General features: G+C 57.7%; 5 protein-coding genes across 12 annotated transcripts; 2 read left to right on the top strand and 3 right to left on the bottom strand.

The window, feature by feature from the left end:
• The first annotated feature begins 110 nt into the window (after window positions 1–110).
• Window positions 111–7523, top strand: SEMA3B (sema domain, immunoglobulin domain (Ig), short basic domain, secreted, (semaphorin) 3B). Of its 3 annotated transcripts, none has more exons than XM_008576756.1 (17): window positions 111–463; window positions 1248–1405; window positions 1576–1638; window positions 2046–2165; window positions 2245–2338; window positions 2560–2679; window positions 3565–3710; window positions 3802–3913; window positions 4030–4099; window positions 4190–4334; window positions 4655–4874; window positions 5093–5184; window positions 5264–5305; window positions 5547–5704; window positions 5805–5860; window positions 5934–6073; window positions 6557–7523. In XM_008576756.1, exons 1-17 carry the CDS (start codon window positions 355–357, stop codon window positions 6959–6961), a joined length of 2250 nt encoding a protein of 749 aa, XP_008574978.1. In that variant the 5' UTR covers window positions 111–354; the 3' UTR covers window positions 6962–7523. The 3 variants fall into 3 exon arrangements, with proteins under 3 accessions (XP_008574978.1, XP_008574980.1, XP_008574979.1); XM_008576758.1 differs by having other exon boundaries at window positions 334–463; window positions 3991–4099; XM_008576757.1 differs by lacking the exon at window positions 2560–2679 and having other exon boundaries at window positions 334–463.
• Window positions 7524–8733: 1210 nt separating this feature from the next.
• LSMEM2 (leucine-rich single-pass membrane protein 2) lies at window positions 8734–12006 on the top strand. Its single transcript, XM_008576755.1, has 4 exons — window positions 8734–8755; window positions 11285–11395; window positions 11491–11676; window positions 11873–12006. Exons 1-4 carry the CDS (start codon window positions 8734–8736, stop codon window positions 12004–12006), a joined length of 453 nt encoding a protein of 150 aa, XP_008574977.1.
• Window positions 12007–12546: 540 nt separating this feature from the next.
• Window positions 12547–17950, bottom strand: IFRD2 (interferon-related developmental regulator 2). Its single transcript, XM_008576754.1, has 12 exons — window positions 17550–17950; window positions 15472–15591; window positions 15311–15395; window positions 15079–15203; window positions 14838–14995; window positions 14623–14673; window positions 14358–14536; window positions 14165–14270; window positions 13593–13730; window positions 13376–13504; window positions 13201–13296; window positions 12547–13061 (listed from the first exon to the last, which is right to left on the bottom strand). The coding sequence occupies exons 1-12, from the start codon at window positions 17605–17607 to the stop codon at window positions 12981–12983; spliced, it is 1326 nt and encodes a 441-aa protein (XP_008574976.1). The 5' UTR covers window positions 17608–17950; the 3' UTR covers window positions 12547–12980.
• A 545-nt stretch (window positions 17951–18495) lies between these two features.
• HYAL3 (hyaluronoglucosaminidase 3) lies at window positions 18496–23654 on the bottom strand. The gene is made up of 4 exons (XM_008576753.1): window positions 23648–23654; window positions 19647–20557; window positions 19112–19201; window positions 18496–18994 (listed from the first exon to the last, which is right to left on the bottom strand). The coding sequence occupies exons 2-4, from the start codon at window positions 20538–20540 to the stop codon at window positions 18725–18727; spliced, it is 1254 nt and encodes a 417-aa protein (XP_008574975.1). The 5' UTR covers window positions 20541–20557; window positions 23648–23654; the 3' UTR covers window positions 18496–18724.
• Window positions 21316–24166, bottom strand: NAT6 (N-acetyltransferase 6 (GCN5-related)). 6 transcript variants are annotated; one of them, XM_008576751.1, is made up of 2 exons: window positions 24041–24166; window positions 21316–22310 (listed from the first exon to the last, which is right to left on the bottom strand). In XM_008576751.1, exon 2 carries the CDS (start codon window positions 22294–22296, stop codon window positions 21523–21525), a length of 774 nt encoding a protein of 257 aa, XP_008574973.1. In that variant the 5' UTR covers window positions 22297–22310; window positions 24041–24166; the 3' UTR covers window positions 21316–21522. The 6 variants fall into 6 exon arrangements, with proteins under 6 accessions (XP_008574973.1, XP_008574971.1, XP_008574967.1 ...); XM_008576749.1 differs by having other exon boundaries at window positions 21316–22504; window positions 24041–24163; XM_008576745.1 differs by lacking the exon at window positions 24041–24166 and adding an exon at window positions 23648–23654 and having other exon boundaries at window positions 21316–22735.
• Between the last annotated feature and the right edge of the window lie 314 nt (window positions 24167–24480).

Here is a 24480-nt window from a genome sequence, read left to right as displayed (position 1 = left end):
TTTGTGATTAATGTCTGTGAGTGTGTATACAGGAGGGGAGGTTACTGGGGAGGGTGACGTGGTGGGGCGGGCGCCTGCCAATGCTGGGTGACCCTGAGGGTGTGCCCCGCTGGGTGTGTCTGTGATTGTGGCCAGGCGGGGCACCCTCCTCTGAGAGGGGAGAGCTCGGAAGGAAGCGGAATGCGACCCCCCAGCCTCTCCCCTAGGGGCTGTAATCTGATCCCTAGGGACTCCCCCCTAGCCTCCCGCCCTCGCTGCCGACTCCTTCTCTTCCAGATCCCGGGGCAGAGTCCAGGGCAACTCAAGGTTCCTCCACACATGCCTGCTGAACCCTGAGCGCCCTGAGCTGCCGGGATGGGGCGGGCTGAGGCTGCCGCCATGATCCCAGGCCTGGCCCTGCTCTGGGCAGCAACACTAGGGGAGGCCGCCCCCAACCCCCCACGCCTTCGGCTCTCCTTCCAAGGTAGGTGCACCTGGCAGGCAGGAGGGCCTAGCTCTGGGTGGCAGGAAAGGGGCCCAGTGTGGATAGGGGTTCTGTGTTGGCTGTTGCCCCATATGTGCCTATCACCAGACCCTGGTTGGATTGGGGGACACTCTCAGGCCATCTCCAGTTAACCCTGTCCTGACCTCAGCCCCCAGCCTCTCTTCCCACATTCTCCTCATGCTTTCCCAGGAAGACCCCTTCTGTCTCCATAGCAACAGACCTTGCCTCTGTCCCATTCCCTACCCTCAGCCAGGTCACACCTCTTTGGCAGAGTAACAGAGAAGTCAAGGCTTTGGGACCATCAGAGTCCCCTTCTTGCACCCCCTGCATAGGAGGGTGCTTACAAGGCAATGGCATTGGGTAGGCAATTCTGTTGAGCTTAGACTGGTGGCAGGGTGGCAGGGAAGAAGCCTGACTTTTTGAGGTTGGGGTTCTGGCTGTCCTTACATGCCCGGCCTCCCCCAGAACCCTGGCGTCCACAAACCTGCCCTCCCAAAGTGCCCGCCCGGAGATACTGCTTGTCCAAGCACGCCTGAGTTCAACCTGCTTGCCCTCCCTGGGGGCTGCACCGCCCACCCTGGCAGCTCTGCATATGCACCTGGGTGGGCCTGTCATTGCGCGTGTAAACTCACACACATGTAAACTCACATGTGTGTAGGCCAGGTCACATGTACAGCCTTGGCCTGTAGAGAGATAGCTAGGAAAGGCCTGGGGGAGGTTCCAACATGGCTGGCGAGTCCTCACTTGTGTCCCCACCCCTCAGAGCTCCAGGCCGGACATGGTCTCCGGACCTTCCGGCTGGAGCGAACCTGCTGCTACGAAGCCTTGCTGGTGGATGAGGAGCGTGGACGCCTGTTTGTGGGTGCTGAGAACCATCTGGCCTCCCTGAGCCTGGACAACATCAGCAAGCGGGCCAAGAAGGTGACAGGGACCCCCAACCTCAGTGCTGTCCAGGGAAAGAGCCCTAGGACTCCACTCCACACTGCCTGGAGAGACCCAGGAGGATGGGACCTTTGAATGGAGAGACCCCCAAGATAGAGAAAATCCCAAGTCCCTGACCTGTGTTCCCCCCTCCCCCAACCTCCTCCTAGCTGGCCTGGCCGGCCCCTGTGGAATGGCGAGAAGAGTGCAACTGGGCTGGGAAGGACATTGGCGTGAGTGCTGGCTGCCCGGGGTGGGAGTGAAGAGGGTCAGCCCCTCACCCCAGACACAGGGCAGTGCTAAGACAGAGAACTGCCTGTTCTGGCTGGGATGAGGGTAGGGAGGTCAAGGCGGCTGAGGTCTGGAGGTGGTGAGTCAGGGTGGGGGCTCATGTGATTCTTCTGGGGGCATCTGAGTCACGGGGGGCTGTGCAGGCCTGTGCTTCCCCATGCACCCACTCTAGTGTGGAGTGAGCTGGGGTGGTCATCAAGGGCACCCAGGTCCCTGTAGCCCATGTTAGTACTTGCCGGGGCTGATATAGAAGAAAGGAAGGGATGGGGATGTCACTGGTGAGCTGGGACTCCTTAAGGCTACCTCCCTGTGAGAAGCCTTACTGCCTCCAACCCTGCCTGCCCACTAGACTGAGTGCATGAACTTCGTGAAGTTGCTGCATGCCTACAACCGCACCCACTTATTGGCCTGTGGCACAGGAGCCTTTCACCCAACCTGTGCATTTGTGGAGGTGGGCCACCGGTTGGAGGTAAGGCCAGATCTAGGCAGGGAGCGAGGTTGGGAGGGTAAGGAGGAGCTTGGCAATAATAACTCCCCCTGCCTCCCAGGAGCCCATGCTCCGGTTGCACCTACGAAAGCTAGAGGATGGCAAGGGGAAGAGTCCTTATGACCCCAGTCATCGGGCTGCCTCCGTGCTGGTGGGTGAGTCCAAAGGCTGGGACCCCAACAGAACTCCTAGAACCCCTTAGAAACTTTAGTCAGCCATCAAAAACAAACAAAAAGAAACTTATAAACCTCACAAATTCCTGAGGCTCCCCTAGAGCCCAGGGGATCACTGACTCCCTGAAAGCCCTCAGAGCTCCCAAGACCCTCCTACCCCAAGAGCCCTCAGTGTGGCTGAGCAGTCCTTGCCCTATCTGCAGGGGAGGAGCTGTATTCGGGGGTGGCGGCAGACCTCATGGGTCGGGACTTTACCATCTTTCGCAGCCTTGGCCAGCGTCCAAGTCTCCGAACAGAGCCACACGATTCCCGCTGGCTCAACGGTGAGAGGCTGGTGGGGCTGGTGGGAGGGGGCAACCATCCTCCCACAGGGCGGGTGCCAAGCAAGGCCCATAAAGTAAGTGAGCAGTGGGCACAGCCAGGTCTCACCAAGTACCTACCATGATCTGGCCCCTTCCCAGGCACTGGGGTCACAGGGACAGATGAGACAGGTATGGCCTGTGCCCTCTTTGAGTTCACCGATCTCAGAACAAATACATGATAAAACCAATTCCAATGGCCAAAGGCCAATTAGAGAATAGAGAGAAAGAGAAAAGGAGACTGGCTGGATAGGGGGGTTGGAGAAAGGAAGCCATTCTGCTGAGTATGAACTAATTCCCAAAGTACAAGATAGCCAGCCAGCAGAATTGAGGGAAGAGCATTCCAGACAGAAGGAACAACTAGTGCAAAGCACTGATGCATGACAAGCAAAGGAACAGTCACAGAGCCAGCAATGATAAGGGGCCTGGACGTTGGGGGCCAGGGTAGTTTGTTGTAAGAGCAATGGGACCCAACGGGAGGATCTGAAGCAGGAGTGGGGAGCATTTGGTGGGAGTGAGAAGGTTCATGAGTGAAGGTGAAACCAGATAACCCATCTCCCTCCTACCTCTGCCCGTAGGGCTGGGGAACCAAGAGGGCCTAGGTTACAGGCTTGTGTGCTCAGGTAGCCACGGTCTCTGCTGCCCCCTGGTTGCGGTTTCTTGCTTCGCAGGCCCTGATTCTTTGGTTCGGTCTGCCTGTAGCCCAACTCAACTCAGTCCTGGAGGATGGGTGGTCAGATGCTGACCCGGGTGCTACCACCCCCCTCAAGGGGAAGGGGAGGCTGCGAGTGGATCTCTTATCAGGGGATGGAGTCAGCGGGTGCTGACCAGGCCTCCTGCTGTGGCCAGAGCCCAAGTTTGTCAAGGTCTTTTGGATCCCGGAGAGCGAGAACCCAGACGACGACAAAATCTACTTCTTCTTCCGTGAGTCCGCGGTGGAGGCAGCTCAGGCACTGGGACGCCTGACCGTGTCCCGCGTTGGCCAGATCTGCCGGGTGAGGAGTCCCTGGGCCACACCCGGCGACCCCGCCCCCACCCCTTTGCCCACCCTGGTCCCGCCCTCATCCCCTCGGATCGTCCTGGCAGAACGATGTGGGCGGTCAGCGCAGCCTGGTAAACAAGTGGACAACGTTCCTGAAGGCGCGGTTAGTGTGCTCGGTGCCTGGGGTCGAGGGCGACACCCACTTCGACCTGCTCCGTGAGTGCTGGGAATGGGGGATGGGATAGGGGATGGGAGCAGGGGCACAGACTCCTGGAGCCCGGCTGGGCCAGCAGAGCTGTGTACCCTCCCGCAACTCGGACCTTTCCCTGCAGAGGACGTGTTCATGCTGTCATCGCGGGACCGACGGGCCCCACTGCTCTATGCTGTCTTTTCCACGTCTAGGTGAGGGTCGGGAGGTAGGGAGCAGCACCCGGGCTGGGACCAGCTGGGCTCCGCTGGGACCCCTCACTTCGCTCTTGTCTTTGCCTACAGTGGCATCTTCCAGGGCTCCGCCGTGTGCGTGTACAACATGAATGACGTGCGCCGGGCCTTCCTGGGACCTTTTGCACACAAGGAGGGGCCCACACACCAGTGGGTGTCCTACCAGGGTCGCGTCCCCTACCCTAGGCCTGGCATGGTTCGTAGCCCGGGAACTCCTGCCGCAACCCACTTCAAAGCCTCAAGGGTGGAGAACTTAGCCTGGGGTCTTCTTGGTGAATGTGGTTTCTTCCTTTTGTTATGGGTGGGAAAAGGTCACCATCATCAGACGGGGCTCCTCTGAGGAAGGCCACGTTCCTCCCCACTGAGACTCTCCAGTGCAAGCCTGGTTCTCCTCTCTTAAATCCCAAGGGTTCCCTTTCCTCCCTTCCCCATGTTGCTTGAGGCCTCACATGGAGTGCTGCCCACTAAGCCCCCATTCCTCTATCCCTGCTGTGCTTCCCCTTCCCCCCACCCCAGTGCCCCAGCAAGACCTTTGGCACCTTCAGTTCCACCAAGGACTTCCCCGATGACGTCATCCAGTTTGCCCGGAACCACCCCCTCATGTACAACTCGGTCCTGCCCATGGGGGGGCGCCCTCTCTTCCTACAAGTGGGCGCTGGGTACACCTTTACCCAAATCTCTGCGGACCGCGTAGCAGCTGCTGATGGACACTATGACGTCCTCTTCATTGGCACAGGTCAGGATCCCGCCACAACGATCCATAGGACCCCATCCAGCCTTCTTGGCCTGGAAGAGGAAGTTCTCTCTGTTCAGTCCCATCTCCCCATCTTTGCAGCCCCACCTTCTGGATGCTGCCCCCATTGTTATCCACTTCAGTACCCATCCATGCTGAGGTGAAGGCTCAGGTACTGGCTGTTAGGGAACAATGATCATTCCTCCTTCTTATCCCTGCAGATGCAGGCACAGTGCTGAAGGTGATCTCAGTCCCCAAGGGCAGCCGGCCTAGCGCCGAGGGGCTGCTCCTGGAGGAGCTGCACGTGTTTGAGGTGAGCCTTCACCCCCTAGTAGACCGAGGTCTCCCCACCCCACTAAGCCCTGACCCCGGGCGCTCCTCCTCCCTCTCAGGACTCAGCCGCTGTCACCAGCATGCAAATCTCCTCCAAGAGGGTGAGTGACCAGAGGAGTGGGGGTGGGATGGTTTGAGCTTGTGATGGGGCGCCCCAAACCTCTCACCCCCTTTGGTAGTTCACAGCCCCTGGTTTGCGTATAGGCTCCGCCTTTGCTAGATTGTGTGACCTGAGTGAGACCTCAGTGTTCCCATCTGTCAAGTGGGGGAAGGGATCCCTGACCGATGGGAGGCAGGCGCGGGGCCGCCCTGGGTCAGCCGCTAGCCCTTCGTGCCCCCTAGCACCAGCTGTACGTAGCCTCGCGGAGCGCCGTGGCCCAGATCGCGTTGCACCGCTGCGCTGCCCACGGCCGCGCCTGCGCCGAATGCTGCCTGGCGCGTGACCCCTACTGCGCCTGGGACGGGGCTGCGTGCACGCGCTTCCAGCCCAGTGTCAAGAGGTGGGCGGGGTTGGGGTTGGGCAGCCGGGAAGGAGAAGAAGGGTCTTTCTCTACCTCGGGCTGGAAGAAGGGCTCACGGAGGTTCCAATATTCCCCACAGGAGGTTCAGGCGGCAAGACGTAAGGAACGGCGATCCCAGCACGTTGTGCTCCGGAGGTGAGTGCACCCCCATCTATCTGCTCTCACCCCACCTTGCCTTGTCTAAATCAGATATTCTCCCCGCCCCAAGAGTCGTCCCGTCCCGCGCTGCTGGAGCAGAAGGTGTTCGGTGTAGAGGGCGGCAGCGCCTTTCTGGAGTGTGAACCCCGCTCGCTTCAGGCGCGCGTGGAGTGGAGCTTCCAGCCGGCAGGCGACGCGGCCCACACCCAGGTGACCCTTGCCCGTCCTTCCCAACCAGGCCCTTGTCCCTCCCCCTTACATCCAGGAGAGGCTCCGCTCTGCCTAATGAGGCCCTTGGCCTGCATCCCACACCTAGGTGAAGTCCAGCCCAGTGAGGCCCCGCCCAACCAGACCCTTACTCGCTGGGTCCAGTTTGGTCCCTTTCCTGCACTCCACATCCTGGTCCAACTAGGCTCCTGACCACCGGCCCCCCAACACACACATACACAACAGGGGAAGACCTGCCCTTTTGGGTTTCTAACCCTCCCCCTACTTTCAGGTGAAACGCCCGTTCTGATCTTTATTTGAAGACCACCAGCCCCCACTCATGCAACCTTCAAATGTGCACCTGCGGGTTCCCCTTTCCTGCTCCCCTCGGCTCCTCGTGACTCTGCTTCTCCTGTCCGTTGCTCGGGGCGGGAAGTCCTGTTTCCTCCCAGACGCCCCCTCCTCACGCCGCTCCCCTCCCCGCAGGTGCTGGCAGAGGAGCGAATTGAACACACGGTGCGGGGGCTGTTGCTGCGCGGGCTGCGGCGCCAGGACTCGGGCATATACCTGTGCGCTGCCGTCGAGCAGGGCTTTTCGCAGCCAACGCGGCGCTTAGCGCTGTACGTGCTCAGTGCTGCTCAGGCAGAAAGGCTGGCGCGGGCCGAGGTCGCCGCACCTGCTGTGCCGGCGGGCCCCAAACTCTGGTACAGGGACTTTCTGCAACTGGTAGAGCCGGGTGGCGGTGGCGGCACGAGCTCCCTGCGCATGTGCCGTCCGCAACCCGCGCTGCGCCCACCGACCTCAGAGTCGCGGAGAAAGGGTCGCAACCGGCGGACGCACTCGCCTGAGCTACGCTCTGAGCGGGGGCCGCGCAGCGCAGCTCGCTGGTGACCGGGGACCAGGCAGGAGCCGACAGGCGGGAGAGGGGTCAGACAGACCCTAGGGAGACAGATGGGTTGGGGCCGAGCACACTGGGGTCCCCAGTCAACAGAGACACCAACTGACCGGCCCTGGCTTAAGGGCGGCCGCTCTGGCTTATTTATTAACAGGATAACCCTTGAATGTAGCCCTGGGAAAGGCGGCCCAGGCCGGGTGCAGGATCCGGCGGGGATGGGGGGCAGAGAAGCTGGGCTCCAGAGCAACGACCAGGGACTGGGAGGACCTGGAGTGCCCATCCAGGAGGAGGGACACCCTCCACCCCCCTCCCCTTGGGGCAGTGAGCAGAAAGCTGTGAACAAGATGGGCTGTTGGGGTGGGGGCTGGGTGAGGCAGGCCGACTGTACTAAAGTAATGCAATAAACACATTATCAGTCTAAGCTGGTATGACCCCAGCGGACAACTGCTAGTCCTAGACCTTGCTGCGCGGTCTTGGGCACCTTCCTAGCAGTCTCAGGTACTGAGTTTCTCCTGTCCAAGTTTGCTGGGGTGAGGATTAAAGGTGGTTTCTACATGACTGAGCGGGTTCTGTGGGTTTTTGGAGATACTGACGTGCACAATACATTCTGCATAATATAATTTAAGGGTTAAGTGCAATGAAGAAAATAAAACGGTGATGTGGAAAAGAATGTGAGCAGAAGGCCTCACTGAGGGTGTGACATTTGAGCTGAATGATGACAAGAAGGAGCCAGTCACAGGAATATTTGGGGGCAGAGCATTCCAGGAGGGAAGAGCTACTGCAAAGGCCCTGAAGTGCGAGCAAGTTTGCTAAGTTTGAGAAACGTCAAGGAAGCCAATGTGATACCATGGAGTGATGATTTGGGATGTTTTAGGAGACAGAGCCCACAATCTTGCTTTGCCCCAGCTGGGAAGGAGGGACACAGGGGTTCAAACACAGAGGGAGAGCCTGAAGCTGGGCAACGTCCTCCCTTCAAAGGTAGGCACTGCTATGCATCTTCACATGACCTTGTGTCACCTGTATACCCTTCTGGGGAGGGAGGGAGGACCGAAACTACATTGTACTAAGTGCATCAGACACATGGTTGTATCTCCATTCTCAGTGTACTGTACCAGAGAGGAACCACTGCTGTTCTCATTTTGCAGATGAGAAAACAGTCTGGAGAGAGGTGATCTTTTACCTAAGATTGTAAGCTTAGTAATAAAGTACAATCTCTTTGGGGCTGGCCAGATCTATCCACTGGCCAGCATGGGTGCCGTGTGTGTGTGTGTGTGGGGGGGGGCACTTGTGGGGTTATCAGAGCCCTCAAAGCACTGGCATCTGGTTGTCCACCACTCCCAGTCCAGAGATGACCGGTAAGGGGATCTAAACCCTTGACTTGGTGTTGTCAGCACCACACTCTCCCAAGTGAGCCACGGGCCGGCCCCCTGAGGTGGCTTTCTGGATGAAGGCCCCAAGGCCTGTGCATGTATGCGTGTGGTGTGGTTCCTTGAGAAGGCCCCTGGGTACATGTACTAGTGGAGGCAATCTCTTGGCTGGGCTCCATTACCAGGTAGATAGTTCAGACTGGCTCATGTGGGTCACTCTGTACCTTCTCATGGCTGAGAGCTGCCCCCTCTAAATATAGCCCAGTGGGCTGAGCTCAGGCCTATTTTAGGCCCAGGCTGAGAGGCAGCCAGGCCTTCACCAGGCAGAGGAGCCACTGCTGCCTTTGTCCAGTCCTGCTACTGGGTGCCCTCATCGGTCCCTTGACTGCCCACCACTTGCCATGCCTGAGGAGACCCAAGAAGGTAGGAGAGGGTGACCATGAGGGAAGGTAAGGCCCCAGTCCTTGTGATCTTGTGGACCACGGTGAGACCCACCCTCTGTCCCACTGACCTCACTGTATTAACTATCAATTTTCATGTCCCAGCTAGACAGCTAGAGAAAAGGGACATAACCACTATGCATGGAGGAAGAGCCTGCCATGCCGGGAACCCCTCCCCACCTCAGGCCCTGATTCAGTTTTCCTTGCTGGAGACAGTAGGGAGAGACTGGGGGAAGCTACCTAGTTAGGGGTGGGTCAGCTACAGGCTGTGCCCAAGACGGTGTGGGCATCTGGGCAGCTGCCTGGCCAGTTCAGCTCTTCTTTCAGGGAAAAGAAAGCTGGGATTGGTGATGAGCAGTGGTTCTAGCACTTGGCCAGGGAACTGGGAAATAGATAGGCTTCTGCCCTCCCTCAGCTTGGGCCTAAATATCCCAAAGTAGCTAAGGGTTTGGGTTCCTTGGCCTGGTGAGACTGACGCTCAGCTAGTCAAGAGCTTAATGGTCACTCGTCTAATTGATCCACTGCATATAAGAAGTACTGAGGCTCAGAGGGGCCAGAACAGCATAGATCCAGGAAGCCACAGGTACAGTGCGGGCCAGGATGCAGAACCAGCTGCTCCATGCTCCAGCTCATAGCCCACAACCCGGGGTGGCCCAGCTGGCCAACTCCTCTAATCACATTTTCCACATTTTACACTGCTGGTGAGGGGCCTGGCCCCTTGTAGGGGGAAATGTTTGCCTTCTTTTGAGGTCTAAACAATAACATTTACTGTGTGTTTTTCCTGTAACAAATAGAATCCATGTTCAATTTAGAAAGTGTGGGTGGGGAAAGCACAGCAAAGTGAAAAGAGGGAATTTAACATGATCCTCAACCCACTACCCAGACTTAACGACTGGCAGCATCTCTCTTTGTTTAACTAGCTTTTGAGCATGTCAAGGGGAAGTTTCAAGCAAATTATGAAGGCGAGTTACTGTCCTGAGTGACAGACCCAGAGTCCAAGGCCACCCTGGCCCCTATCAGGGCGATGGCTGGTTAGCTCACTTGGTTAGGGCATGGGGCTGATAACACCAAGGTCAAAGGTTCAAATCCCCTTACCAGCCAGCCTCCAAAAAACAAAACAAAAACCCAAAAAACAAACAGAAAGAAAATAAATAATCAAGAGAAGTACGCAAACCCCAGTGACTAAATGGGAAGAGGCTATTAATGGATAATTAAGCATGTTGGGGCTGGCCAGTTAGCTTAGCTGGTTAGGGTGCAGCCTTATAACACCAAGGTTATGAGTTGAGATCCCCATGTTGGCCAGGCACCAAAAAAAAAGCATATTGGTCAGGCTCCCTAGGCAAAGAAACCCAATCAAATCAATCAAGACAGGCCATTTCTCATCTTCCAAATTAGCAAATATATATGTGTGCACGTAAATATATTTTTTTCCTATGGGGATGCCTAATGGTGACAAACAATGTATACCCTGTTGGGGCCTGTAGAAAGCCCTTCTAAAGAACAATTTGATGACGACAGCTTTAAAAAAAAGAAAAATCTGTGCTGTTGGATCCAGTAATCCTACTTCTGGGAATTGTCCTTAATGACTATTGGGAAATTGGGAAAAACCTTCATACTCAATGATGGATGTCCTGGTGGTTATTAATTTCTGAAGGGAACTGGAAACCTAAATGCCCAGGCAGCCTCAAAGGGATGCCTGGAGTGAGACCTCAGAGGCATGTGAAATAGTATACCAAATAAAGGTTTCCTGTAGTGATATTGACAGAAAACAGCAGGGTTCACAGAAGTACAGCAGAATCACACTATGTTAAAGAATGCAAAACCAAAGCTCGGAAAAAAAAAAAACACCACAATGGCTATAATGAGGCTGCTTCTGCCCAGAAGGAGGAGAATGTGCCAGACACTGGGCCTGGCCTGATGGGCTAACTCACAGGGACTGCAGGGGAAATTGATAGCAGAAGAGGCAGGACTGAATTCCATACACTGTGAATTTTGTCCTGCAAGACTGATAAAATATTTGCTAGAAATGAGCAGGCAGAGGTCCTTGAGGTGCTTGGAAGGAAACATATGGGAGCAAGTAAAGTGTACCTCCTGCCACCTTACACAAAACTGGCCTATAGGGATTTGGGATCGTCCTGAGTGCAAATCAAAGGCCATCCCTGGGTCAGTTTTAGGGAATCTGAAACCAAATGCCCCATCCTCCCCAAGTCCCTGCTGCCTGAGGCCATCTGGGAGAAGGGAGGGGGAGACCCGCCAGCTAAATAAGCCCAACATAGGGGCTGGACTGTGGCTCACTTGGGAGAGTGCGGTGCTGATAACACCAAGGCCGCGGGTTTGGATCCTATATAGGGATGGCCGGTTAGCTCACTTGGGAGAACGTGGTGCTGACACCACCAAGTCAAGGGTTAAGATCCCCTTACTGATCAAGGGTTGAGATCCCCTTACCCATCATCTTTTTATTAAAATAAATAAATAAATAAATAAATAAATAAGCTCAACACTACCCCTGCAGACACCTTAGCACCTAGGCTGAGCCAGAGGAGCAGGGAGACACCGGTCCTCAACCACGTGCAGGAGGTGCGTCTGCACAGTGTGGAGTCCATCAGCGACCTACACAGTGGAGGTGAGATGGGGGCAGGGATGCAGGATAAGTGTTCTGGGAGAGGGGAGGAAAGTAGCTGCCCCCATTGCCCTCCTGATGTTCCATCCGCCCTGCAGGCTCGCTGCGCCCCTATCTGGTCGAAGAGGCACGGCCATGGGAGGAGCTGCTGGGTGTCTTGCCGCCTTCGCTATGTGCCCAGGCAGGCTGCAGCCCCATGTGTGGCCGCGGGGGGTTCCTGCTGCTGCTAGCGCTGCTGGTGCTTACCTGCCTAGTGCTCGCCATACTGGCCGTCTACCTGAGTGGTACGGATTGACACGCAGGGTGCTGGTGGGACCCTGAGGCCCTTATGCGCTGTTGGAAGGAGCAACTGCACATGCTGCAGCGATGAAGGGCCGGATCGGGGTCTGTAGGCGCCCCCTGGCGCTTATCTGGGTAGGGGGAGGGTGCGGGGTGGCACATGGTCTGAAGGATCTCCCACTCCTGCCTGCCCATTCGCAGTGCTGCAGAGTGAATCCCTGCGCATCCTGGCACACACATTGCGCACGCAGGAGGAGACGCTACTCAAACTCCGCCTGGCCAGCCTCAGCCAGCTGCGGAGGCTCAACTCCAGCGAAGCCCGAGTACCCAGCTGAGATGCCACTTGGACCAGGGGCCCGGGGTGGGGTGGGGTGGGGGAAATAAAGTGGCCATTGCCAGGTCTCTCCTCTCCTGCTGCTGGCCACGTCTACACTACTTCCTTGGTGAAATTTTTCTACAGGAGCTTAATGTGACTCCACAGTTGCCTGCCTCTCCTGACCTCTTCAGGCCAGGCTTAGCAAGCCTTCTGGTGCCGAGGCCCTGCTTTGGGTGGCCCAAGGTCGGAGGAAGGGGTGCCAACCTCCTGGCTCCTCCTGTGGCCTGTTAGCACCCTCTGGCCACCCCCAGATAGCAGGTTCAGAAGTCTAGAAATAGCTGCCTCCACTGCAGTCACCCAAATTCTGCCAGGTCTTTTAGTGGGGGTCCAACCTCAGTTCTCAAAGACAGGCTGGGCTCTGAGTAGGGGGAGGAGGGCCACCTGGGGAGAGACTGCCTAGGAGGGCAAAGATGAGATGGGGGAAACCCACCTGGGCTGAAGCCTGGGGTGGTGGATGGGGAGGGAGGACAGGCAGAAATACCAAGGAGTCAAGACCACAGAAGGCTGCATATTTTGTTTAATTATCTCTAATAATCTTTAAAAATCGGCACATAAATCCATTCCAGGTAGCTTTGCCTCCCCATCTTCTGTGGTGGCATTTGTCCAGATGCCATCCCCCCACAAAGAAGTGGGTCACCCTGGGGGAACAAGGCCTGAGAAGGACAGCTTTCCTACTTCAAGCCTTACAGCCCTGGGATAAGCACACATTTGGCCCGGCCTGAGAGAGGGCAGGAAGAGCCCACAGGGCTGAGTGCAGGGACAAAGGGTTAGGGTCCCAAGTGTCCTGTCTCTCAGCCACCCACCCCATTTTGTTTTTGGCTTTGTCATTAAAAAAATAAAGCGACATTTACTGGCAGAGACCAGCTGTTGCACTGTCTTCTGTTAAAAATATGGGCAAGGGTGTGGATAGTCTCCTCTTTAGCTGGTCTTGTTTCAGAGGATGTCTGCCCGCTTGTCCCGCACACGGCTGCGAGCCTTGGTCCGGGCTTTGAAGGCAGCAGCATTGTACAAGTGCTAGGGCAGGGACAAAGAGTGATGACCTGGTGAGCTGGGAAGGGGAAAGCCCAGGGTTCCTCCTCCAGCCCCCACAGAACTCCAGGCCACCAGGAGAAAGGGCAATGGAAAGAAGATAAAGGTGCCCAAGGGTGCAAACCTTCTCAAAGCGTGAAATTTTGCAGGCCTTCAGGGCAGTGGCATCCAGCACCAGCACAGGGCCCAGGCCAAAGATGTCACGGAGTAGCTCGTTGTTCTAGGGGCAAAGAGGGCAGTGAGCTCAAGCCAGTCTGAAGCAGCCAAGCCAGGTGCCTCCTCCCTGTCCATCCCCGCACCTGGAGGTGGTGGTGCATGCCCGAACCCAGCATTTCCTTGAAGGCAGCATAGATCCGGTGCTGAGCCCAGCTGTCCACATACAGAATCTCCAGCCCGAAGCGCACTGTCTCTTCCTCGCATTCTCCACCCTGCAGGGTAGAGGGGCCCACACGACTAGGCTTGGCTGCTATGCCTGAGGATGCATTCTCACTAGGACACATATACTCTCACACATACCTCAATGAAGTGCAGCACAGCACGGAAAGTAGAGCGCTGGCGCCGGCGGTCAGCCTTGGCACGATACTTGTTGCTGTCAGTGGCCAGAGTGCGCAGGGCATTGCAGAGGGCCTCCATGTCCTCGTAAACAAAGTCCTCCTGCAGTTGGAGCAATGGAGGGCATGTGGCAGAAGTTTGAGCTCTGATTGCTCTCAACATGGGGCTGCCCAAACCCTTCCTCTGACTGATAGCCCTTCTCTTCCTCTCTGCCTGGTCCCTCTGAAGCCCTCCTTGGCCTCTGCCTTTACAAGGTACCCCTGCTCAGGGCTCATGCCATAGCAGCTAGCATGTGAGTCTGTGTTGAGGCCACCTCCCCTGCATAATAACCTGCCTGGTCCCTCTGAAGCCCTCCTTGGCCTCTGCCTTTACAAGGTACCCCTGCTCAGGGCCCATGCCATAGCAGCTAGCATGTGAGTCTGTGTTGAGGCCACCTCCCCTGCATAATAACCTATGGCTTTTCTGTTTTCTGGATGCCTAGGATGGGCAGATGGTGTCACAGGCACCCTCCCCCCCATCCCCTATACCTGTCATACCTCAAGGTCCCGGGCAAGCTCAAAGAGGAGTGCAATGGTTTCACCGGCAGCGATTCGCAGGTTCACACTTTCACTGGACAAGAGCTGGGGCAGCCGGGGCAGCTGCCTAGGGAAGGGGCAAGCTGAACCACATGCGTCAGTTGGAGGCCTCTTCAAGATCCCCTCCTCCCACCCCAGGGGGAGCCGGCCTTACCTGTCAAGGATGTGGCTGATGTGGGTGCTGGGGCAGATGGTGAGTAGCAATGCCCAGGCCTGCAGAGCAGCACAGAGCAGGCCATGCACGCTGGCAGGGATCGCAGGAGCTGTGGAGCCACCCATACCACAGGACCGGCTGAAAATACTCTCCAAGCAGGCAAGGCAAGAGACCAGGTCCTAGGAGCACAGGGGGACAGGGGAGTGGCTCAGGGGCTGAGCTATGGGCCTAGGTACTCTACTACCTGGACCCAAGGGCCACTCACCTGGACGTCAGCAGCAGCCACATAGCAGCCCAAGCCAAGAGCAGAAGCACACTGTTGGGAGGAGGACAAAGCCAGGCCACGGTCAGGGGGTAAGCCTGGGTTCACAGCGAGGGGCTCAACCTCCTCAGAGTAGGGGAGCCTGAAGACAGATGGAACCACCACTCTTCTTAGGGATAAGGTGGAGGAAGGGTTTCATGGGGCATTGGAACACTCACGTGGAGCCGGGCAGCAGGGCTAGCTGTGCTGTCATTGAGCACAGAGACCAGTACGGGCCGAAGGCTGTGGAACAGCTCCTCACCCTTGGGTCCAGGGCCTAGCTGCACGCAGAGCAGGCCTAGCACAGCAGCAGCCAGGGCCTGTTCCTCGCTCTTCCCTGTGGGATGCTTTCAGGTCAGTCCATGTAGCAAGGGTTAGCAACTGCCCAGTTTAGGTCCCCCATATGCCCCTGGGCCTGACCTTTCTTGAGGCACTTTTCCAGGGCATCAGCTAGTATGAGGCGGCGTTCCAGCAAGAAGTCAGGGAGTAAGTGGGATGCAAGGGCCTGGCGCAGGCTCTCCAGAGCACCTTGCCGAGTCTTGGCACTGGGGGGTGGAGAAGGGGGTCATATGGGCCAGCCCTCCCTTGGTAACACTTGGCAATAGGCTGAGCAGGGACCTGGGTGTAGGAGTTGGCTGGCAGCCGGGAGTACCTCTTGTCTGTGAGGCAGTCCACATATTCCTTCAGTTTTTCCTCAAGGTCTTCCTGCTGGCCCTGCTCATCCACAGCATCCCCCCCTGCAAGGTCAGCGGGTTAGCAGTGTTTCTTGTCCTCACCCAACAGAGCCCTTGCCAAACTACCACCCACTCTCACCAAGGCTGTCCTCTGCTGTGGTGCTGAGAAGGCTGGGGCATTCACTGGTGGTGCTGTGGGCCTCACTGGCTGCTTCATCCTCACTGGAACCTGAGTCAGCTTGGGCACTGCTCTGTGCACCTGGGGAGCGTGGAATGGAGGTACTTGATCTGCTTTCATTGATGAGGGAGGGGTGTGTGTGTGTGGGGGGTGCCTCACATGACCTTGTGACCTAACAATACAATGCTGCCCCTGCTCAGAGATGAGAAAAGCAAAGCTGAGGCAGGCAGCACAGGTGCTGATGTAGGGAATTTGAACCAGGAAGCAGAATGTGAAAGAGGTCCACCTGTTGGCCAGTCTAGGGATAATCTGGTAGGTCTGGTGAGCAGTGCCTCCAAGGCCAGAGCCTGTTTTAAAGAGGAGACTGTGAGCCAGGGAGAGGCAGAAGGGGCTGCACAGGTCCCACCTAGGCCTGTGGACCAGCCTGAAGTGGGGACATATCCAGGCAGATACTGGCAGAGCTCAGCTACCAGCCCAGATTATGCTCAAAAGTGGGCAGGGCAAGTATCAGGGGCTTAGATTATAGAGTTAGGCAGACCCAGGGTTCAAATCCCATTTTCACATCTTAACAGGGGTATAACCAGATCAGTCGCCCAGCCTTCAAAGCCTCAGTTTCTCCATCGGCAAAACACAGATGTATAAGCACCTCTTTCAGGTAGAGTAGGTGAAGACAAGTGACTTGTTATGGCACTGCTGTGGGCCAACAAGCTCATCGGGTCACCCGTTAGCCCTAGGGGGCAGATGCCCAGCTCCTAGTGGGGTGTACATGAGTGCCCCAGGCTGCAAACATACTGTCTTTTTTTTTTTTAAAGATGACCAGTAAGGGGATCTTAACCCTTGACTTGGTGTTGTCAGCACCACGTTCTCCCAAGTGAGCTAACCGGCCATCCCTATATAGGGATCCGAACCCGTGGCCTTGGTGTTACCAGCACCACACTCTCCCAAGTGAGCCACGGGCCAGCCCTAAGCATACTGTCTTCTGAGTTTCCTTTGGTCCCCCAGGAAAACACAGGCTCCTCCTCACCCTGGGAAGAGCAGAAAGTGAAGTGGCCCTGTAACTATGTTAGTCCTTGAAAACAGGTGAACATGGGAATATCAGGGTCAGTAGGGCTGGAACACTCCTGTGTATGGTTCTGTCCAAGGCCAAGGGCTGACTTTGGCAAGGGTGGCTGCTGAGGCAGAGCACAGGACAGGTTCTGATCGCCAGGCTGGCCTCTTCTGTTACTATCCTGCCAAAGCAGCCTAGCGTTCTCTCATTTGCTCCACTATACCATGGTCCCTCCAGCTGCCAGGCCTTTGCACAACTTGTTCTCTCCACATGGTGCTCCCTACTCCACCTTCTCAGGACTCACCCAGAAGCCCTCCCCCTGGCACCTTCCTGGTTCCTCAGTCTGGGGCTGACACCACTCAGTGAACACATTCTGGAGTAGTCATTACCCTATCAGATGTCCCCCATCCAAGCCCCATTAGGCTGGTGGCCAGGTTAAAACTGTGCCTGGCAGGCATCCCATCATGACAGAGTAAACATGTGTGTTTACCGCACCAGAACAGGCTCCTGGTCGACACTGATAAGAGAGTCCTACGACTGCTTCAGGCTCCAGGACACTCACCCACCCTCTGGGACCGGGCCCACCAAGGCCTGTATCCAGTAGCTTCCCAATCACTTTCTCTCTGGGTTCTTTGGAGCAAGCCAAGCCTCCCGCCAACTTCCCTGTCTAGTCCACTAAAGGATCAGGGTCAGCAAGGGGCTGGCTTCCCGCTCTGTCGAGTAGGTATGTCCCCCCTAGTTGCTTACTGGCAATGGGGAAAACGAGGCCCAGAGGTGCTGGCCCGGTCACCACCTTGGAGCGCGGACTCAAGCTGGGTGCACACGTGGCCCATGCCTGCTGGGGCATGTGCCATCCTCGGCGGAGTTCCGGGAGGCTGCGCCAGACTGGTCGAGGGGGAGTTTCCTACCCTAGGACACTTGGGGACACTGACGGTGACCCACGCTGGGCCCCTACTCGCCGCTCATCAGTTGCCCCGCACCCCCTACTCACCTCCCCTACGGCGCTGGCCGCCCTTGCGGAGCGTGTTGCCTTTACGGGCGCGGGGCATGCCGGGAACAGGGTGAGGGAAGCGCGGGGGACACAGGGGGCGCGGGGTCAGGGACCCGGAGGACGGGGACTCAAGAGCAGCCAGACGCCGGCTGGTGCGCTGCGCTGAGACTTGGGCAGACGACGGGAGCCACACGCCACGCGCGCCACCATCTTCGCGAGGCGCCCCGCCCTGCCAAACGGGTCGCCGGGAAGCCGAGTTCCCGGCAGTCCGGTTCAGACCCGGATCCACGCTGCCGAAACTACTATTCCCAGGGGACTGCGCGCCCTCAGATTACCGCCGGCCGGCTGGGCGTACAGCACCACGGGAACTGAAGTCCACCCCTGGACCCACAAGCTAACGACGCTCTACTAGAACTATCCACCCACAATGCCCTGCGCAGCCCTCCCCACCCCCACGCCGTGCACAGCGCGCAGTCATGAACTCTTAAGTTTTTCTCTCCGAGTGGAGCACCACCGCAGGACAGGCACCTCAGGGCATTTGCAGCCGGGCACGCGCAACAGGCCTATAGGACCCCCTTGGTCCAGGGACCATGGGAAGAGCTTTAGGGCTTGGTAGAACAGGGGGAATGGCCAAACCTCAGGCAGTCAAAGAAGTGACTTTATGATGAAAGCAGAGTACAGACAGAAAACAGCTTAGCACGTACAGACCTTAGCCAAGATCTTGGGGCCCACCTGCCCCTTGATGGGTCTTCTGTGACCTCCATGGACCCAGTGAGGTGTAGGAACAAAGCCCTGGACTGGCAACCCTAACCAGCTGGAACCCTTACTTTCCCTGGGACTGTCCTTGTCATGAGACTTCAGAGAGTCTCTGGTTTTATAATCATTTTTCTTTCTTCTCCTTTTTTTTGGCAGCTGGCTGGTATGGAGATCTGAACCCTCGAACCTGGTGTTATAACATTGCACTCTAACCAACTAAACTAACTGGCCAGCCCTATAAGCCTTTTTTTCTTGCTCTTTCCACCCTTCAAGGATCCCAAGGGAGGTGGGGTGCAAGTGGGGTGTTCGTTTCGGAGGGCTGACTGTAATCTAAATAGAGCAAAAGTGGGACAAAGTCCCTCAAAGACTGGGAAAGTGGCAGCAGGGACAAGAAGAGGCAAGGGCAGGGACTCCTAGCTTTATGCTGCTTCCTTAGACACAGGCCTGGGCTCCTGGCAGGTAGGACCAGCCCAGCCCCAGTAACAGCGGCAGCTGAAGGACTCCCAAGCTTCAAAGCTGCCATCTGGCTGCAAGTGCAGAAAGGCTTCCATCTGTCCTGGGTCTCGCCGGGCACAGCGCCCATGGCCATGGCACCGCTGGTGACTGCAGGCCACGGCTGCCCTGGTCACATTGATTACATAGGGGCCAAGAGTGCCCACCAGGTAGTCATGGAGATGCCAGCACTCCTCCTGAGGAAAAAGGAAGGGGTGTGTCAGTGTTCCTGCTCCATGGGCTTGATGTGGCCTCTCTCCCACCCTGGGACCCCAGCATGTGCTGCATGGCAGGCTGAAGGGGACAACGATCACCTTAGAGCGGGAGAAGCTCAGGTCTCCCCAGAGCACCACGCCGGTTGTCCCCAGTGCTGCACTCACACCAATGGTCTGCACGAGGTCATCCTGGAGGCAGAGAACTGCTAAGCCAGGGCTGGGCTGGTAAGATCCATCCGAGCCCACCTCCACCTTCATGAAACTTCTGGGTTGGCTGGTTAGCTCAGTTGGTTAGAGTGCAGCCTTGAAACTCTTCTGGTTCACTGCCACAATCTTATTCTACCTCTAGAGTAGGGCCCCTTTGCACGGAGCCTCTGAGTGGCTTCTCAGGCCCTCCACTCAGAGAATGTCTCCCTTCAGACCAGGGTTGCAAAGGCTGGGCCTTGCCTTGCCCCTCAAGATCTACCAAGGCAGAGCCATCCCTCCCTCATCAGATGCTCCAGGACAGGGCCTTCCCCTCAGAACCCCTAAATTGGTACTGCCCTTCAAATCCTCCAAGCAAGGTCTTCTCAGACCTTCCTAGGACAGGGCCATGCTGGCTGACTCAGACCCCTAGACATCAGCTTCCACTTACCAGAGACAAAAACCTCCTAGAACTCTGGTGTGTGAGGCGGGCATAGGCCAGGACAGGCAACGGATGTGGGTGCCCAGTGAGGGCCACATGGAAGGCCTCCTCCAGGCGGTATCGGACAAAGGCCTGATAGTGAGCAGGCGGCAGCTTGGGTGGGAGGTAGATGCTGGGAAAGAGGGCACTGGAGGCGGCCCAGAGCCAATGCAGTTGGTTGTTGCGGGCAAGGGCGGCTGTGTGGCAGTGGCCTGTGTAGTTGGAAGCCGTACTGTGCCAGCCATTGCCACAGGCTGGGTAGCGATAGAAGCCCCAGAGCCCATGGGGCCGCAGTGCCTGGCCCAGCCGTAGTGTGTCCTCCATTAGTGCCCGGGCTGCCTGCTCAAAGCCAGTGCGGGCCTTGTGGAGCTGCTCCTGAGGGTCCAGGTTGGGGAACACTCGTTGCACCCAAGCCCAGGAGGCTGCCTGATAGGCTCGGCGGCGGCCCCAGTTCCCAGCCCAGAGTGGACACCATTCCTCCCAGTCCAGCACTGCCAGGCCAGTGAAGCTGCGTCCCAGGCTGCGGTAGATCTGGTAGGCAGCCTGTGACAGGTGGCAGTCAAGGGGCACAGCCTGGGGTATGCCCCCATTGTGAGCTGTGCCCCTGGGCCCAAGGTAGGGATAGAGTCCAAGCTGGTTCTTGTAGAAGATGGTGATGTTCTGGCCATGGAAATGCTGGCCACCGTTGGCTATGATGCCCAGGGCATTGAGTGGCAGGTGCACACCAAAGCGAGCCTCACAGTGTGCTGAGGGTACATTCCACAGCACAGAAAAGGGGCGTTCAGGGCCCTGTGGCAGGGGCTGGCCATACCCCAGGCAGAGGGCCACCCCCAGCATCAGGGCCAAGTCTAGCTGCATGGTCATACCCCAGGGATAGAAACCTGCAGGAGAGAGATGGACGTGAGCTTAGAGCCCATAGCCATGGCCACACCTTCCACATAACAGGGAAGGCACAGAAAGCTACCCCAGCTCCTCCCCACAAAGATGGGCTGGGGAAAGCATGGTTCCCAAGGGGATCCATAGGCCTGTCAGAACAGCCACACCCTTAGCTGGCCTGAGGAGCTCCCCTCCTGTGTTCTCCATCTCTGTCAAGGCACCACTGTGTCCTCTGATACCTTTTCCACCCACAGCTGTCACAAATCCGCTTCTTTCCTCTGCCCATCTTGTTCCTTCTCCCAAGAACACTCAGCTCTCACCTCCTTTCCTGCCTGGATTAATTCTTACTCAGCACACAGCTCTCTGCTGTGGTATCAGCTCCCCTGGGAGGTCTCCTGGATCCCCAGGTGGAGTGAAGCCACTTGGGCTCCTGAAGCATCTGTACCTCCCTTGTCCCAGCATGGATCCTACCACTGTATGCCTGTCTCCTTATCTGTCCCTTTGGGTGGAGACCCTGTCTATATAGTTCCCTGTTGCCTATGCCCTATCCAGGGCCTGACACACAGTAGGTGCTCTGTGAACAGTAATAAGTGAGTGAATGGGGAAGGGAATAGCCACCCTGTCCCCTGGACCTGGCACAGTGGGAGGGGCAAAGGACAGGCATTCCCCCATCAATGGCCCCAGGGCCAAGTTGGATCTGGGGGCTTCTGCAGGGGACCTGAGAGATGCGGGTGCGGGTCAGCAAATAAAATATCAGAGCCACACCCACTGGAAGCTTTTATTCAGCCACACTGATTGCTCTGAACCAGAGCTATGGAGCCATCTCCTGACCCCACTGGTAGCCAGGAAACATGCCCAGGCTACGGCTGCCCCTCAGGGGCTAGGGGCTGAGGTATGGCCAGTGGGCTGAGGCGGGTACTGTCCAGGGCAGTCCAGTGACCCAGAAAGTGTGCCTTGCCCTGGGTGGCCCTCAGATGTCTTTCTCCATCCAGAATATGGGGCATCCCCTTAGGTCTTGGTATTGTGTCTCCATCAGGCTTTGTGAAAGGGGCCCTGCTGGAGGTAGGGGTGAGGTAGTCAAGAGCTCAGGCAGGGGAGGGGGTGGTGGCAATGTGGGCCCCTGGGGGCCCCTTGGAGCAACTTGGGCAATCAGGTTGGAGGCCTTGCAGGGTGGCTGGGGGGAGGGGTTCCTGGAGAAGGCACTGAGGAAGGTGGCAGGCAGCTGTCGGCTGGTGAAGACCAGGCCTTGCACAGGCTTGCCCAGCTGGTAGCCCAGGTGGGCATAGAAGTGCAGTTGGTCATGTGTGGATAGGTGCAGCCGGCGGAAGCCCCGGGCCCGAGCAAAAACCTCCAGGCCCTCCATAAGGCGGCGGCCAAAGCCATGGCCCCTCATGGCCCGGGCCACCACCACTGTCTCCACTAAGAGGCTCTGGGGCTGGTCCAGCACCCGTGACAGGCGGGCATGGCCCACTACAACGGGGGCTGCTTCAGGTGTGGGGCGGGGGCTCAGCAGCATCAGGCAAAGGGGGAAGGCATCTGAGGACTGGCCCAGGGAGTGTAGGCGGGAGGTGCGGCTGCGGGGCCACTGCTCATTGATGAGGTCAGCACAAGCGTCCAGAAGCTCAGGTCGACAGTGCACAGGCTCCAGGGTCAACTCAGTTAGGTTGGGGGCTGGGGTCTTCTCTGGCTGGTGTGCAGGATCCAGGGTCAGCTCAGCTGGGCTGGTACTCAGGATCAGCTCCATCCAGTGTGTAGGGTCTAGGGTAGTGATCAGCTTGGCTGGGCCAGGGCTCAGAGCAAGCTCTGGCCTGCATGTAATATCCAGGCTCAGCTGAGTCAGGCTGGGAGCCAGGTCACCTCCTGCTAGGTTGCAGGTGGCTCAGTGCCAGGATGAGGGTTAAGACCACAGTCTCCAGGCAGTGGCATCTCCTCAGACCACAAGGGCTCTCCCCCTGTGGATAACAGCCATGCTGGGCTGTGCCAAGAGGGAGGATGGGGTTGGGGCAGGGAATGGCTGACAGAGTGGAAGGGAGGTCATGCATCCTGGAACTGGGGAGTGGGGGGATGCACCTTGTCCCACACTCAACTGATGGCACAGGTGACCCAGAAGAGAACCATCTAGTCCTGGGAGAGCTGACTCAGGGCAGACAGATCCAGGTGTCCTGTCCCACACTGTAGGGGGGCTGAGGTTGATAGTGAGCTGCTGAAGGCTGGGACAGAACCCAGGAGTCCTGGCCCCAGCCTGCTCTGGCTACAAATTTGTCCTCCCCAGGACCTCGCTGTGCCAGGACAGCCAATCCAGCCTACTTGCTGGCCATCCTGTCTCTAGCAGTGTACTACCACAGCGGCTGGCATCAGAAAGAAGGTGCAATCCAAACAATATACCCCCTGCTTGAACCCACACAAGGTTCCCTTTGGAGGAAACAACACCCCCAGGAGTTCCCTGATCCCTCCTTTTCCCTACATTCCAGCTTTCCTTGAGTTCCTAGCCTTTTCAACCACCTGGGCCATGCCCACCACCTAGCCGATCCTGGGGCACCACTCAGCCACCCATTAAGCTCAGTTTTCCCCTCCCTTGACTCTTTCACTGCCTGGGCATAGACTGCATGGTCCCCTTCCCAACTCATCCCAGCTCAGGACACTTAGGACATGGACCCAACTGTCCCCTCTGATGGAGCCCCAGAAGCACCAGCACAGGACCTGGCCCATAGTCATACAGCAGGGTTGCCTCTGCAGGCCTGGCTCCTCACTGGCTTGAGTTTCTTAGCAACCCTAGATAAAGACCACGACTTCCTTTCTATATCCACAGAGGTGTCCAACGGCCACCAAGTGGGGGCCCAGACCTCGTGTTCCCAAACTCCACTGCTTGCCCACCTTACCCCAAGTTCTGCTGGCAGGAGAGTCTATGCTGGGGGATATCTTGCCGTGGGCAGGCAGCTGGGACCCACTCCTCTACTCACCTGCTCCAGAGGGGCCTCTGGCTCCCCTTCCCTACCTTCCCTGAGCTTGAGGCCAATGCAGCACTGATAAGTAACAGGCAGCCCCCTCCCCTCGCACCAAATCCCACCCTACTCACAGGGCTATAAGACCCTCACCTGCATCAGCCGTCTCTGCAGGAGTTGCACTCCTTGGTCTGGAGGGAGGAAGCCCCAGGATCCGCCCCTAAGCCTGGAGCACCAGGCTTCCCTGCGAGCTTAACTCCTTCAGTGCCGACCCCACCTACTGTGGACGGAGCGAGGCTCCGGCGTCCTCAGAGAGGGGCGACACTGTCTTTCCTGTGCCTCGGTTTTCTCCTCCCTCCTAGTGGGTCACAGGCCTCAGAGTTTTTGGGAATGGGGGCGTCGAGAGCTTGACTCTGGGGGTAGGTTTGGCCCAGCATGCTCTGGGATGGAACAACTGGCGCAGGGAAGGCGTGCAGTGCGGCCTGACCACTTTGGGACCACACGCGCAGGAGGACAGGCAGCGAGCGGAAAGGGGGCGATACTGACATGTTGATGCGAGGCTCCGGGATATTCCGCTTCCTCGCTCCGCACGGCGTGGTGTCTGGCTCGGTCTCTGGCTCGGGCTCCTCGGTCCGCCACACTGGCCCCCAGCGGTGCGGCGGACGCACTGCACTGTTTCGACGGGAGATACACCACAGAGCCGGTGGTTTTCTGGGACGGTCAGGCCCCGCCCCGGCCCCCGCGCGTTCCGGCTTAGACCCCACCCCGGCTCTGCGCGTCGCAACAATGATCGGGCGCAGACTCAGTCTCTGCCCTGGCTGCGTCCCAGCTCCTCCAGTCTCTGCGGAGCCAGGCTTCATCTCCCGTTGGCTCCGCCCCACCCTGGGCCCCCAAAGGCCCCACCCCTGGCTCCCTGCGTCACCGCTTAGGTCCCGCTTCGGTCCCGCTTCGATTTGGCCCCGCTGAGGCCCTGCCCAAAGCGTCAC

The sequence above is a fragment of the Galeopterus variegatus genome, unplaced genomic scaffold (genome assembly GCF_000696425.1).
Source record: "Galeopterus variegatus unplaced genomic scaffold, G_variegatus-3.0.2 Scaffold1394, whole genome shotgun sequence".
NCBI lineage: Eukaryota > Metazoa > Chordata > Mammalia > Dermoptera > Cynocephalidae > Galeopterus > Galeopterus variegatus.
The sequence above is the reverse complement of the archived record's forward strand: the minus strand, read 5'-3'. Positions and strand labels throughout refer to the sequence as shown.